General features: G+C 41.5%; 1 protein-coding gene across 2 annotated transcripts in view; it reads right to left on the bottom strand.

Annotated features, from left to right (window-relative positions):
• Nucleotides 1–16,654, bottom strand: part of LOC135552393 (CUB domain-containing protein 1-like) — a 32,148-nt gene that overhangs the window by 3,630 nt on the left and 11,864 nt on the right. For both annotated transcript variants that reach the window (XM_064983973.1, XM_064983974.1), the window contains exons 3-9: nt 10,194–10,427; nt 8,235–8,591; nt 6,275–6,484; nt 4,970–5,326; nt 4,459–4,818; nt 4,001–4,198; nt 1,660–2,022 (exon numbers count right to left, since the gene is read on the bottom strand). In XM_064983973.1, coding sequence (XP_064840045.1) covers nt 1,660–2,022; nt 4,001–4,198; nt 4,459–4,818; nt 4,970–5,326; nt 6,275–6,484; nt 8,235–8,591; nt 10,194–10,427 — 2,079 coding nt within the window. The remainder of the gene's footprint in view (nt 1–1,659; nt 2,023–4,000; nt 4,199–4,458; nt 4,819–4,969; nt 5,327–6,274; nt 6,485–8,234; nt 8,592–10,193; nt 10,428–16,654) is intronic.

Genomic DNA, 16,654 nt, shown 5'->3' with positions numbered 1-16,654 from the left:
GGAGTGCACATATGTGGCTGTGTTGAACAGTTAAGAAATACGTACTTCTATATGCTTCATTTAGAGTTATTCATGTAACTTCAGTTCTACCAACGTTGCTCTATATATTTAGATTTTTTATACATTGTAAGGCTGCATGACACGACTAATGATGATTTGAAAAAAGTCGCTTGAAATGCATGAGCTCCTTTGTTTGTTGCGCAGGCTGTACACACTACATCAGTCTCTCACTCACAATTTGACAAGCACTTGATAATGCCTCAATTTCCCGGCGGCATCCCCTTTGTGTGGCCGTAATGCTCCTTAAAAGACATCCATGCCTTTTGCGGCCAGTGGCCGTTGGGCCGTTGGGCTAAATATTATAATTCTAAGATGGCTCTCAGATGGCTCTCCATCACGTGATCGGGTCTTTCTTACAGGCTACAAGTGAAGACTGACATTGGGGACTAAACTCTGCACACCCTTATCCAATTCCAAGGTGCATATTAAAGATATTGGAAGAATGGTCCACATTTACTTTTTGTCAGCCAACAAGATGAGTAGGCTAAATGAACAGCAAAAGCACTAGCCTATGTCAATCTACTATTCCTCATAGTACAAAAGTTTACATATTCTGTGTGAGAAATAAATATTCCAAACATAGTCTGGGACAGTTGTGGGATGTGATAGATCCCAAATGAATAAAACCACTAGCAACAAAAAAAAAAATTGTACGCTGGGCGTCATTCACAAGTGATAGGCTAATATTGTCACCCATCTGACTATTCTTGATTTAATGCTGTATTTACATATACTAAATAATGTGTGTGTGAAATTAGTTCTGATTTAGAACAGACCATTATCATGCACCTATCTCAAACCAGGGGCAGGGGGAAAAAATACACGTAATCTATGCACTTAAATAGCGAATGTAGGATGCTTTTCCTGTGGTTAATTTTCATGCCAGCCAGGTAGGCTATACTCCTGTTGTAAAGATAAACAATGTGCTTACTGTTAGGAAGATTGATAAATAAATATAGTAGGTCTAGCCTATAGAAAGCTGATGGGATCCTCATCTTTTTAATAAAGGCCATCACTCTGTTCTCGCACGCAATTGCATAGCATATAGAACTGTTGTCCAACATGAGATCATGGGCTCTCATTAAGTGTTTGATTAGATTTTAGATGACATTTGCCTTGATGTCAGAGTGATTATATGGAAAATAGAGTGCTGAGTACCAGGCAGTTAGCAAGTTTGGCAGGTAGCAGCTTCAGAGCTTGGAGAAGCCTAATTACCGTGACTAAACTGCCACGTGGAATTTGACTACCTTCATGACTCGCGACCGCGTGGCGGTAATATGGTCACTGTAACAGTTCTAGGCATACCCCAACAACAGAATGGTGTGAGCGTATACCGGTCATTAAAAATAGACTGCTGATTGGCCAGCTCCTCCTCCTCAGAAGTATTACATCATACTCTATGAAGAAATAGCAAATATTTTTTAAATGGTCTGTTTAAGATACAAGTTTTTTGAAGTGAATTTATGCTTTGGCCACAAATGGGGATATAGGATGAGTCAATTGGGGTATGAGTTAAAATAGTGAGATTTTCACTGGACAGTTACTTTAAAAGATTTAAAACGTGAAAAAAAAGACTGCAAATCCGGTTAGTTAGCATACCTGAGATTTCATCACTGAAGGACACATTGAGGAAAGGCCCTTGATTCAGGCTAAGGTCCTTGGCTGTGGCAGTGACAGAGAGGTTGGAGTGCACTTGGACTTTGCGAATGATGCCTTCGGAGCAGAAGTAGCCAATGGAGGACCCATCACCCTCGGCTATGTGAAGGGAGACACTCCCATTGCATTCTTGTCCTGGCAGGGACTGCCTGAGGTTTCCTGTGGGGGACAGTAGATCCACAGTGCCATATACTGGGATGTTGAGGTGCCAGGTGAAGCTTTGTAGTAGCGTAGGGAGGCACATTGGAATTTTGGGGACCGTGAGAAGAGTCCCGCTCACAGAGCATGAGTCCAAACTCTGGCATCCTGGAATAGATCCACAGAGGATTGAGAGATTATAATCATTTACACACAGTGCTTTCAGAGTATTCACACCCATTTACTTTCTCCACATCTTGTCGTGTTACAAAGGGGGAATAAAATGGATTCGTCATTTTTTGTTAATGATCTAAACAAAATACTCCAATGTCAAAGTGGGAAAAAAATTCTAACATGTCAAAACAATTAAGAAAAATAAAACACTAATATATGCAACCCCCGGAGTCAATACATGTTAGAATCACCTTCGGCAGCGATTACAGCTGTGAGTCTTTCTGGGTAAGTCTCTAAGAGCTTTCCACACCTGGACTGTGCAACATTTGCCCATTATTCTTAAAAAAAATTCAAGCTCTGTCAAATTCATTGTTGATCATTGCTAGACAACCATTTTTCAGGTCGCCATTGATTTTCAAGCAGATTTAAGTCAAAACTCTCGACATTCACAGTCTTCTTGGTAAGCAACTCCAATATAGATTTGGCTTTGTGTTTTAGGTTATCGTCCTGCTGAAAGGTGAATTAATCTCCCAGGGTCTGGTGGATAGCAGACTGAACCACGTTTTCCTCTAGGATTTTGCCACTGCTTAGCTCCATTCCATTTCTTTTTTATCCTGAAAAACTGTCCTTAACGATTACAAGCATGCCCATAACATGATACAGCCATCACTGTGTTTGAAAATATAGCGAGTGGTACTCGGTAATGTGTTGTATTTGCCCCAAACAGAACAGGCTATTCAGGCCAAATTTTGTACAGTATTACTTTTGTGCCCTGTTGCAAACATGATGCAATTTAAAAAAAATATTTTATGCTTCCTTCTTTTCACTTTGGCAATTAGGTTAGTAAAAGTCTAAAATGATTTGGTTTTAAATATACTTCAGTATGAAAAGAAAACATAATTGCTAAAATATACTTGAGTATCAAAAGTAAAAGTGTGAATAATTTCAAATTCCTTATATTAAGCAAACCAGACAGCAAAATGTTCTTATCTTTTTCATTTACGGATAGCCAGGGGCACGCTTCAACACTCAGACATAATTTACAAATGAAGCATGTGTTTGGTGAGTTTGTCAGATCAGAGGCAGTAGCATTGACCAGGGATGTTCTCTTGATAAGTGTGTGAATTACACCATTTTCCTGTCCTGCTAAGTATTCAAAATGTTATTTTGGGTGTCAAGGACAATGTATGGAGTAAAAAGTACATTATTTTTTTTGGAATGTAGTAAAAATACTTTAGTACTTTCAAGTGTTTGTTTTTTGTACTTTCAAGTAAGGACTTGAAACCATGCTCAAAGGGATATTCAGCTACATCTAACAACAGATGCCCTTCTTTTCATTGGAAAACCACCTTTGTTGTAGAATCTGTGTTTGAAATTCACTGCTTGACTGAGGGACCTTACAATTATCTGCAAGTGTTGGGTACAGAAATGAGGCAATCATTCAAAAATCATGTTAAACAGCATTATTGCACACAGAGTGAGTTCATGGAACTTATTATGTGACCTGTTAAGCACATCTTTACTCCTGAACGTATTTAGGCTTGCCATAACAAATGGGTTGAATACTTATTGTCTCATGACTTTTCAACTATTCATTTTTTATTAATTTGTAAAAATTCACACATTTAAAAATAAATAATAATCATTCCACTTTGACATTATGGGGTATTGTGTGTGGGCCAGTGAAAATAAAATCTCAATTGAATCTATTTTAAATTCAGGCTGTAACAACATGTGAAAAAGTCTCAGGATGTGAATAATTTCTGAAGGCACTGTACATGAATATTATTGGTGCTCATCCTTTGATTTGGATAATACAAAGACCATCTGTTCTAGCTTTGTCATGAAGATACTCCAACAAGCTTAAATGAGAATGGTATAGATACTGTCCATAGTACTATAGTTCCTATGTTCAAGTGTAGTTATTTTGGAGGCAATACATGCAATGCTACTGTACATATTGTTACAGTACCTATGGTTTTCGTGGCTGTCAGACGTAGGTCTTCACTTGGACAGTCCAGGAAAGAAAGACTTGCTTTGGTCCCTGAGGGAACTGTGATCTTCTCCTGGACCACAGAGTCCTTCCTCATCTCACAGTGGGAGTCAGAGCCCATCTTCTCAATGTGGAGGAATGGCCCTTCCTCCTCTGACAGATTTACAGTGCAGAGAACTGACCAGGGAATACAAGACAAACAGGCACAATCATCCTGAGAAATAGGTCACTGATCACCACTCAATTAATTTGATTGAATTAATTTTAGGCCACAAGTTTATAATGGAAATATTAGTGGTGTATTGGTTTTGAAAAGTCTAGTGCTGGTTTAACAGATTGCATGCACAGAATAAATAAGCATCTTTGGATCGTATTTGTGATTGCTTACAGCACAATCATGTCATATAACAATTTATGATCGTCAATAGTCTTTGTACCTGGATGGCCGCTCCTCATTACCGAGAGCCTGAAATGTAGGGACAGGCCCTGTTTGGTCTTGTCAGTCTCACAGTTAAACATAGTCATGGAGAAGCTGCCCTGCCTGTGTGTTGGCTGGGGGTCCACCAGGGTCTTCTGGATGCCCACCTCTCCCTCCTTGTCGTAAATCACCATCACTTTCTTCTTCCGGCAGAGAGGCGCCGTGTAATTCAGGAAGTTAACTGTGTAGTTATGCATGCCGGGCACCATGAAGTCCCACCTCATCAGGTCATTGTCAGAGAAACCTCTAGGGTAGTTGGCTGAGAGAAAGTTTGTATCGGACACCCCACGAGGTAGGTTGACCTTTACCACAGCCATCACTGGAAGGAAGAGGGTTAAATAAGGTATAATGACATGAGTAATTCTGTCATTAGAGGGATACCGAATATATATAGGCTAATAGGGATGACCTCAGTGACCTCAACAGGCATTGATTTCCTGTGGCTCCTCCAATAGCTGCCAGACACTCACTTTTAATCTCCGGCCCAACAGTGACCTTGAAGTCCAGCGGCTCCAGCTTCCTGTCCCCAGGGACCTGCAGGGACACTCGGCCCTTGTACAGCACCTGGACCGTGGTGATGGTGCCATCTGGGCAGAACATGCCGATGGTGGCGGGCCCGGTGCGCTGGTACGTGAGGATGGTGTAGGTATGCTCGTCAGGACAGGACTCAGAGGGTGGGATCTGTCTCATTCCCGGTGATGGGAAGTCCAGCTGGAAGGAAAGGCCAGGTGGAACTTTCAGGTCCCAGGTGAAGGTTCTGTTGAAGTCTGGGAAGAGAGAGGACTCCGCCTGGACAATGTTCCCGCTGCAGGCGATCTCTGTGCAATCTGGAGGAGGAAAAACATCCATTTGGCGACAGATTTTCATGCGAATATTCTAAAATCTGCATAAAGAAAATATAAGCATTTTCCCACCAGTGGTGTTTCCACCAAACTAACTTGTTTCAGTGCGTGATGATGTAGTGCTCACAAAATGTACTTTTTCACCTACATTTTAATGTACTGAATAAAAATCTAAATGCTCAATGTGTCTCCATCGCATTTTCAACTCTGCCAAAGGTTTGGTAACAAAATATGTTAAATAACAAATGTGCCCACTCTGGTCTTGGCACATGTGTTCTTGCCTACCGCTCAGATACAGTGTGGGTAGGCTGTGCGGGTAGGCTGTGCGGGTAGGCTGTGCGGGTAGGCTACACTACATGATTAGACTATTATGGATGAGAGAATATTTTTATCTGTCAAACAGCAGTCAATCATCGACCACCATGTCCCCAGAATAAGACCCTCAATATTTATTGGAAAGGAGCATCAAGCTCATCACCGTGTATCATGCTGTGAAGTTCATCATCATTTATTTAATCTGTATCCTAATAACCTGCATGGTTTCCCAAGTCGTAGTGGGAGGACCACACACCAAATCATAACCTAACTCCAAGTTTAATTCGATATGATGATTTTTTTTTAAATATTTGCGCATAATTAATTTTACAGACAAAAAGATCCCAACATGTCTAATGAACAAATGATCTGTGAGCATTTATAAAATTGTAACAAAGCCTCCTGTAGTTTCCATTCCAGCTTTAGAGATTTAGTTTTTATGGGGTATGACTATGTGGATCGAATCATGGTTAGTGAAGCTAACCGATGAGCAAGGGTTTACACTTTTAAGACTCCTATTGGGTCCCTTGTGCCAGGAAAGCTCAATCAAGTGCTACTAGAAATCAGGTTTGGTCAGTGCCCTGTTGAGGCGAGGAAAATGGGTCAAAGGCGTCTTACCAATATCCCTGTTGATCTGCACACTGAAGACATATTGTGGCTGTGGGCAGGTGAACGTCACAGAGATGTTGTGGGCGTCTTTCAGGATGAGTTCTTTGGAGTTACAGGTAGGCCCCTCCCCAACACACACACTGCACTCTTTGGCTTTGGCGTCTCTGCTGATGGTGACGATAGTGTCTGGCTCTGGGGTCACTGACATCATTCGGCTCTCTGAGGAAGATTCGAAACATAAGCACCCAAACTACACTGAACAAAAATATAAATGCAACAAGTGCTGGTCTCATGTTTCAGGAGATGAAATAAAAAGGTCCCAGAAATGTTCCATACACACAAAAAGCTTATTTCTCTCAAATGTGTTTACATCCCTGTTAGTGAGCATTTATTCTTTGCCAAGATAATCCATCCACCTGACAGGTACGGCATACCAAGAAGCTGATTAAACAGTATGATCATTACACAGGTGCACCTTGTGCTGGGGACAATAAAAGTCCACTTAAAATGTTCAGTTTTGTCACACAACACAATGCCACAGATATCTCAAATTTTGAGGGAGCGTGCAATTGGCATGCTGACTGCAACAATGTCCACTAGAGCTGTTGCCAGAGAATTGAATGTTAATTTCTCTACCATAAGCCGCCTCGAAAGTCGTTTTTGAGAATTTTGCAGTACGTCCAACCGACCTCACAACAGCAGACCCATTGAGGCCCAGTCTTTTAAGGTACACTTTCAAATTGGTGGATTCAGCAATTTCAGCCACACCCATTGCTGACGGGTGTATAAAATCGAGCACACAGCCATACAATCTCTAAAGACAAACAATGGCAGTAGAATGGCCTGTACTGAAGAACTCAGTGACTTTCAACGAGGCACCGTCATAGGATGCCACCTTTCAAACAAGTGTGTTTGTCAAAGTTCTGACCTGTTAGAGCTGCTCCCGTCAACTGTGCTGTTATTGTGAAGTGGAAACGTCTAGGAGCAACAACAGCTCAGCCGAGAAGTAGTAGACCACACAAGCTCCAAGAACAGGACCGGTGAGTGCTGAAGCGCGTAGCACATAAAAATAGTCTGTCCCCGGTTGCAACACTCACTACACTCACTTCTCCAGAGTGATGAATCACGCTTCACAATCTGGTGGTCCGACAGACAAATCAGGGTTTGGCGGATGCCAGGAGAACGCTACCTACCCCAATGCATAGTGTCAACTGTAAACTTTGGTGGAGGAGGAATCATGGTCTGGGGCAGTTTTTCATGGTTCGGGCTAGGCCCCTTAGTTCCAATGAAGGGAAATCTTAATGCTACAGCATACAATGACATTCTAGACGATTCTGTGCTTCCAACTTTGTGGCAACAGTTTGGAGAAGGCCTTTCCTGTTTCAGAATGACAATGCCCCAGGGCACAAAGCGAGGTCCATACAGAAACAGTTTGTCAAGATCAGTGTGGAAGAACTTCACTGGCCTGCACAGAGCCCTCACCTCAACCACATCGAAGACCTTTGGGATGAACTTGGATGCTGACTGCAGGTGTCCACATACTTTGTAGTGCATATCTGCATTCCCAATCATGTGAAATCCATAGATTAGGGCCTGATTTCCTTATATGAACTGTAACATCTTTGAAATTGTTGCATGTTGGGTTTATATTTTAATTCAGTATAATTCATTGTTCTGTCTTCAACAAAATATAATTTAGTGTACATAAACTACATTACCAAAAGTATGTGGACCGGTTGGAAAGGAGGCATAATATGACGGTGCCACGTTGAAAGTCACTGAGCTCTTCAGTAAGGCCATTCTACTGCCAATGTTTGTCTAAGGAGATTGAATATACACCTGTCAGCAACGGGTGTGGCTTAAATAGCCGAATCCACTAATATGAAGGGGTCTCCACATAGACACTATATACACAAAACTATGGTTCACATTATTGTGAGGCATGAACAGAAGAGTTGAAAGAGCTTACGTTTCTTCATTGGTTTGGCAGTGGCCGTGAATATAGAGGAATTCACCTCCCCGCCGTTCTGAACTTGCAAAGACACCGTGGCATTGCTCAGTATATCTAAGTGAGCCACAAGGCCATTCCTGCAGTATGTCTGAGTTTTGACCTCTCCTTCAGTGCTGGTCCTGGTTACAGCGTACTGGTAGCCATCTTGACAGATCTCTGCTTCAGTCGTCTCCTTCAGCCTGTCACTAGGGAAGTCCAAACTCAAAACGGTCATCTCTGGCACATTTAGGTGCCAGACAAGGGTTCTAATGAACTCTGGGAAGAGGGAAGGCTGAGCTGCACCTGTGGCAGGGCTGCAGGAGTCCTTGGTGCAATCTGGGTAAAATAAAATTACATAACAGGTAAGAGGAGAACAAACACAAACAAAACCTACTTAACAATTCACCCGTAGTGCTAGATTTGAAAGGTGGTCTTAGCTGTTTTTATTAGAGGTCGACCGATTATGATTTTTCAACGCCGATGCCGATTATTGGAGGACCAAAAAAGCCGATACCGATTAATTGTCGGATTAAGAAAAAATGTATTTGTAATAATGACAATTACAACAATACTGAATTAACACTTATTTTAACTTAATATAATACATCAAAAAAATCAATTTAGCCTCAAGTAGATAATGAAACATGTTCAATTTGGTTTAAATAATGCAAAAACAAAGAGTTGGAGAAGAACGTAAAAGTGCAATATGTACTATGTAAGAATGCTAACATTTCAGTTCCTTGCTCAGAACATGAGAACATACGAAAGCTGGTGGTTCCTTTTAACATGAGTTTTCAATATTCCCAGGTAAGAAGTTTTAGGTTGTAGTTATTATAGGACTATTTCCCTCTATACCATTTGTATTTCATTAACCTTTGACTATTGGATGTTTTTATAGGCACTTTAGTATTGCCAGTGTAACAGTATAGCTTCGGTCCCTCTCCTCGCTCCTTCCCTGGGCTCGAACCAGCAACACAACGACAACAGCCACCATCGAAGCAGCGTTACCCATGCAGAGCAAGGGAAACAACCACCTCAAGGCTCAGAGCAGTGAAGTTTGAAACGCTATTAGCGCGCGCTAACTAGCCAGCCATTTCACTTCGGTCACACCAGACTCATCTCGGGAGTTGATAGGTTTGAAGTCATAAACAGCGCAATGCTTGGATGCACAACGAAGAGCTGCTGGCAAAAAGCACGAAAGTGCTGTTTGAATGAATGTTTACATGCCCGTTTCTGCCTACCACCGCTCAGTCAGATACTTAGATACTTGTATGCTCAGTCAGATTATATGCAACGCAGGACACGCTAGATAATATCTAGTAATATCATCAACCATGTGTTGTTAACTAGTGATTATGATTGATTGTTTTTTTTATAAGGTAAGTTTAATGCTAGCTAGCAACTTACCTTGGCTTACTGCATTTGCATAACAGGCAGTCTCCTTGTGGAGTGCAACGAGAGAGAGGCAGGTCGTTATTGCGTTGGACTAGTTAACTCTAAAGTTGCAAGTTTGGATCCCCCGAGCTGACAAGGTGAAAATTCTTTCTGCCCCTGAACGAGGCAGTTAACCCACTGTTCCTAGGCCATCATTGAAAATAAGAATGTGTTCTTAACTGACTTGCCTAGTTAAATAAAGACTAAATAAAAGATTTAAAAAATAAATAATAATAAATAAAAACAGGCAAACGGGCGCCCAAAAATACCGATTTCCGATTGTTATGAAAACTTGAAAATCGGCCCTAATTAAATCGGCCATTCCGATTAATCGGTCAACCTCTAGTTTTTATGCAGTATCCTTGTTGACACAACTACCACCCACAGCATGCATATCAAATTCTGAAGCAGCTGTCTGTGGGGTACGTCTTTTTGACTGGTTTGATCGAATTAAGGTGGCAGCCTAAAGGGAAACCCAATACAACAACGTTTCTCTAGACTCACCGATTTTCCTGTGGATCTGGATGGCAAAGGCCCTCTGTGGCAGTTCAGTGCAGTTGAAGAGCAAGGTGATGTCCTCATCTGGGACCAGGGCCAGAGATGAGTGACAGGCCGTCTGGGTGTCATTCTCACCGCCACGGACTGTGCACACTGAACACTGTTCCAATGGAAGGAACAGTGAGGACGACACAGTCACAGCGGCATCTTTGTCAGGGTGGACATTCATGTGCAGACATTCTGAGGGAACAGGACAAAGGTTATTTATCATATTTTGCAGTCCAAACAGAAAAGGCTAATCTACTACTATATCGTTGTATTGAGGGGTAAAACTGTTGTTTGAATCAATGAACAGGCTAAGATTTCTGAGGTGAAGATGACAACAAATACATGAGAGAAAAAGATTATAAAAGTGACATAGCATTTCAGTTTCACTGAACATTGGGAGTAGGCTAGATAGGCTACCTATTTGCATGTCTGGACTCGAGGCTGCACTGGTTATTGCACAAATACACATCCTTCCAGAACACTCGGTTACATTTTCTCCCAGAGGAAAATATGAATTTAGGTTCTCTGTGACATTCAAATTGACAGAAAGTGGCCTGTATCAAGTCCAGTGTCAGATGACTGGTCTGTGTCTAAACCTACCACGGTGGAAGCTCTTGTCTTTGAATAGCATATCAACATAAAATTCTACTTTAATAACAAGAAAAAAATGTGACTAGTGTTGATGCTTCTGCAAACAGCGTGGTACCAAGCACACAGGCCACTGTGTACTCGACTATAAAGTAGCACCCACAATTAAGTCAGTACTCAGACTGAAGTCTTATCAAAGCCCTTGTTACAGTTATGTAGGTGATCTAATAAGGGTGTTCAAAGAAAAAGTACTGTACTCTCATATTGTTTGAGAAACTCATCCTTTATTTGAAAACCTAAATATTTTGAATAAAGTCTAATGGTTACATGGTGTACATCTTATGGTGTTAAGATGGAAGTCTGGTATGGTTAACTCAATACTTTCCATAGGCTGTTCTCTGTGAGAAAAGTACTATTGTAGTGCACCTACAAGAACATGCAGGAAATGTTCATCACCTAAACTTGCAGAGACTTGAAGCAAGCCCAGAACAATGACAGAATTCACATCACACAGTATGGTAAAAAGTGTTGCCAAAGGGTGATTCCTCACAAAACTAGAATTTTGGGGGGATTTTTATGACATTTCATCTAAAAAAAAAGAAGGGGTCCTTTGGGGGAAGGGTTGTTGACATATATTTGACATGATTTTGCTCGCCCACCACCACCCCCAGCCTCCATCTCTTTGGCTGTGCTTCCGTTTCATTTCAGGGTGATTGATATAGCATATTGAGCACAATGTCTGTAGTTATTTTATTATCTTAAATGATCGAGGCTTGCCCTGGCAGTGAAATGCCCTGGAAGAGCAGAGCCTAAACCCAAGACCTAATGAAATGTATTTTCTAATAAATGGTTTTCTGTCTGAAATATACGGCATATCAAAGTTCCAAAGTAGGATCTCTGCTACTTTTAGAGTTAGAATCCAATTTAAGCATTCCCAGAGTAGCCTCTGCCAGGCTTTCACCTTAACTTCAGTATGAAAGCCTGTAGAAGACCTGGTCAGAAATATGCTTAAAGGAGTTGGAATGTATACAGAGACTGAAGAGAAAGCGCCCTCATTTTTTCCTGATAAGGGTAGGGCCGCTCTGGTTTGCTTATTGCCCCCACCCCGTGGAGGTGGTGTCCCAGAGCGAGATATCGCACTAGCTCAAGGCAAGCAGGCAGGGGACAATGGGCACGTTCCTCTGCTCACGTTGCTGACACATGCCAGATCTTACAACACCTGGATATGTAGTTTATGTATCAGCTAACCACATATTTATTAGCAATCTGTCAGTCGATGACGATCGCGACCAATGAGTAGGACAGAGCAAGCTGTTCCCTCTCTCACATGAGCATGCCAGATATTGATCACGTCTCCCTGCTCAGACGTGGCATGCATAAATACGCTGCACGCAATGTCGGAGCAGGGGAACGCGACCAACGTTAAATGGCTTCAGTCATTCATCTTAAATTTATCCACCATCTTTGGTTGCTTTGGTGCAAGACGTTTGTCCCTCCCAACAATTGGAATAGGCACATTCAAACAGAGGCAGAGAATCTAAACCGAAAGCAAATCATTTTCATAGATACCGACATGGAGTAGTGTCATTTCAACCAAATTATATACAAAATAAAAACTATAATTTTAATGTTAGGTTTATTTGAAAATTGAGAGACAGAATAACAAACAAACAAATACAGAAAAATGCATGTCAAAAATTTTAGAAATTGATTTGCATTTTAATGAGGGAAATAAGTATTTGACCCCTCTGCAAAACATGACTTAGTACTTGGTGGCAAAACCCTTGCAATCACAGAGGTCAGACGTTTCTTGTAGTTGGCCACCAGGTTTGCACACATCTCAGGAGGGATTTTGTCCCACTCCTCTTTGCAGATCTTCTTCAAGTCATTAAGGTTTCGAGGCTGATGGTTGGCAACTCGAACCTTCAGCTCCATCCACAGATTTTCTATGGGATTACGGTCTGGAGACTGGCTAGGCCACTCCAGGACCTTAATGTGCTTCTTCTTGAGCCACTCCTTTGTTGTCTTGGCCGTGTGTTTTGGGTCATTGTCATGCTGGAATACCCATCCACGACCCATTTTCAATGCCCTGGCTGAGGGAAGGCGGTTCTCACCCAAGATTTGACGGTACATGGCCCCGTCCATCGTCCCTGTGATGCGGTGAAGCTGTCCAGTCCCCTTAGCAGAAAAACACCCCCAAAGCATAATGTTTCCACCTCCATGTTTGACGGTGGGGATGGTGTTCTTGGGGGTCATAGGCAGCATTCCTCCTCCTCAAAACACAGCGAGTTGAGTTGATGTCAAAGAGCTCCATTTTGGTCTCATCTGACCATAACACTTTCACCCAGTTGTCCTCTGAATCATTCAGATGTTCATTAGCAAACTTCAGACGGGCATGTATATGTGCTTACTTGAGCAGGGGGACCTTGCGGGCGCTGCAGGATTTTAGTCCTTCACGACGTAATGTGTTACCAATTGTTTTCTTGGTGACTATGGCCCCAGCTGCCTTGAGATCATTGACAAGATCCTCCCGTGTAGTTTTGGGCTTATTCCTCACCGTTCTCATGATCATTGCAACTCCACGAGGTGAGCTATTGCATGGAGCCCCATGCCGAGGGAGATTGACAGTTCTTTTGTGTTTCTTCCATTGACGAATAATTACACCAACTGTGTCACCTTCTCACCAAGCTGCTTGGCAATGGTCTTGTAGTCCATTCCAGCCTTGTGTAGGTCTACAATCTTGTCCCTGACATCCTTGGAGAGCTCTTTGGTCTTGGCCATGGTGGAGAGTTTGGAATCTATTTGATTGATTGCTTCTGTGGACACGTGTCTTTTATACAGGTAGCAAACTGAGATTAGGAGCACTCCCTTTAAGAGTGTGCTCCTAATCTCAGCTCGTTACCTGTATAAAAGACAGCTGGGAGACACCATAAATCTTTCTGATTGAGAGTGGGTCAAATACTTATTTCCCTCATTAAAATGCAAATCAACTTAACATTTTTGACATGCGTTTTTCTGGATTTTTGTTGTTGTTATTATTATTATGTCTCTCACTGTTCAAATAAACCTACCATTAAAATTAGACTGATCATTTCTTCAGTGTCAGTGGGCAAACGTACAAAATCAGCAGGGGATCAAATACTTTTTCCCCCTCACTGTACCTTCCCCAGGCTCTAGAGAACACGGTGAGCGAGACATGGGGTGCGTTCAGTTCACTTGCTACATTGCGGAATGGTTTGTACTGAACATCACGTTACCCCAAAATGTACGTCCCTTAAGAACTGACTTTGAGATATGTTTGCTCAGTTCTGTGGGTGTGCCAGGGTGTTGCTTGACAAAAATGAGTGGTATATTTAAAGGGCAGTGATACATTTTGAACCCACAACCCAAACCCACCCAGGTCGTTCACTACAGCACCATTTTGGTTTAATTGAACGTTACACTACATTTTTTCATACTGAACACAGGCCTGGAAGCCGAGGCCACCAACAGAGTGAATGTGAAAATTGATTCAAAATGGTCGCCCCCTGCTGGCGATTTGCAGGCTGTCCAATGATACAAGTAAACAGAGGGCTGGATTTCATACCAATGAAAGTATACCAAACTTTTTTGATATACTCAGAAGACCATTATTAGCATGTTTTAATCACTCCTATATAAATGGTAGATTATCAAACACTCAAGAAGGTCTGATTTAATTACTCCTGAAACAGGATCCAAGTGGCTTAAAAACATAGGTGTCATTGTAGGCTGATGATTTATGTTATTTTAAAACCACAAAGAATCCCTCCAGTCTCAGAGGATCTACATACATCTCTGGATGTTAAAACAAAATTTTGATAAAGTGTACTATATTATGTATTGAATCACAACAAAAAAAATGCAACTTTTACATTACAGTGTAGGTGACCAATAAAATGGTTTGATGGGGATGTGGACATACTCGGTATACATATCCTGAAAGAAATTCTCACTCCAATAAATTTTATTATAAAGTGAACAAAAATAGATACGATCTTGCTACCATGGGAAGGAAAGTACCTGTCTGTCTATTTGTGTAAAAACCACCCTGGTTAACTTTTTAGTCATATCACAGTTGACCTATTTGCTTATGGTTTTGCCTACACCTAGTGACCTGCTTTTTAAATTATATCAGTAGCGTGCCGTGGTTCTGGGGCCTGGGCCTTCAGTGAAGTCCTACACAGTCCCACCCGAATTAATCCACCTCTTATTACCATCATTATGATGCCATGGCTCTAGACAATATACATTTAGACAGAAACGCAGTATAACAAGGCGTTGCGTCACCTTGAAATGTACATTTTTATTCAGAGAATTGCAGGGGAAGAGTACAATACCTTTTCATTGTGCAGCTTCGTTGCCCTGCGCGCTTGTTCGTTGAGCTGTAGATCCACTCGGGTGCCTCCAAAAGTTTTCAAAAGCACCATTGCTTATATGTGCCCAGCCGTACTTTGGTGTCTCGTTGCTGCCTTGGTTAGACAACTCAGGTTTGCAAAGCCAGTGTGGCGCCAAACACCAAATCGATCACTTGCAAATAATAGGCATTCCCAGCAGTACAGTTTGCAGTGCTTCTTGGAGCCTGTGAGTCATTGATAGCGCCCATAATTGAAAGTGGCGAACGATCCCCTTTCCCGCCTGTGACAGGCTTTGTAGCGTCGGCGTCTACCTCTCCTGACAATGTCTAACTTTTCTTGAAAAGTTTGTCTTGAGAATGGCGTTGTAATTATATCCTCGACCAAATCGATATCTTCTCCTTCCGCCATTGTGGGTTGAAAAAACAGCTTAGTAGTATGCAAATTATTTCGTTGATCAATTTCAGTTTCCTAGTTCTGAGACCTGCCCATATAGGACCTGCCTCTCAATATTGGTAATCCAATCAAAAGACGTGCAGGCACTACGCCTGCTAGCTGGCTCCTGGGTAACACTGGAGCCAGCCAGCAGGCGTACAATAGCCAACTCTAAAGCTGATTGGTTGACACTAAATTTTAATTTCCATTCACTTTAAGCTACAAGCGCCCGCACTGTTGATTATGAAGGCCTGAGGGCAGATATTAGACCCCTGGCAACACATGATGGCTGAATATGATTGGATAAAATATCTAACATAAAGACCAGCCCTCCAAATCTCAACCTGGGGCTGGAAGCAGTGCAACCAAGAGGAACGCTATGAAATGAAGAGTGTAACTCTTACTCTGGGGAATAATTTAATACATATTTGTGGGAAAATATATTGGGGAAAAAAAAATTTCTTCTGATGATGTTTAGGCCAGCAGAGAAGGCCTAAACGGCCCACCACTGAATTATATGAACAAAAAAAAAAGAATACATTTTGTTTGGAATGGCAAGCCAGACAAAATTAAATGGACCTATTTATATAATGAATATGAACTCAGAGGGCAGAAATGATTAAATATTAAAAGAATTAGACCTCTCACTAAAGGCATCAGTCATTCAAAAGTTATACTTAAATCAGAAATGGTTCTCTAGTAAAATAGTAAGAATGTCTCACCCAATGTTCAAGAATGGCCTTTTCCCCTTTATACAGATTACAATGGCTCACAATAATCTCCAAAATATCATTATTTTTTTATTTAATCTTTAATCTATCAATTTAATCTACCTGAAAAGTCAGAACAAATAACACAACAAAAATTGTGGTTAAATTCAAATATACTAAATTGATAAAAAATGTTGATAAAATGATTAAAAAGGTATAATCTCTGTAAATGATATCATAAATAGGACAGGTGGAGTTGTGTCACACATGCAGCTAACACAAACGTACAGTTGAAGTCGGAAGCTGCAAGGCA

Source organism: Oncorhynchus masou, chromosome 13, assembly GCF_036934945.1.
Source record: "Oncorhynchus masou masou isolate Uvic2021 chromosome 13, UVic_Omas_1.1, whole genome shotgun sequence".
Classification (NCBI taxonomy): Eukaryota; Metazoa; Chordata; class Actinopteri; order Salmoniformes; family Salmonidae; genus Oncorhynchus; species Oncorhynchus masou.
The sequence above is the reverse complement of the archived record's forward strand: the minus strand, read 5'-3'. Positions and strand labels throughout refer to the sequence as shown.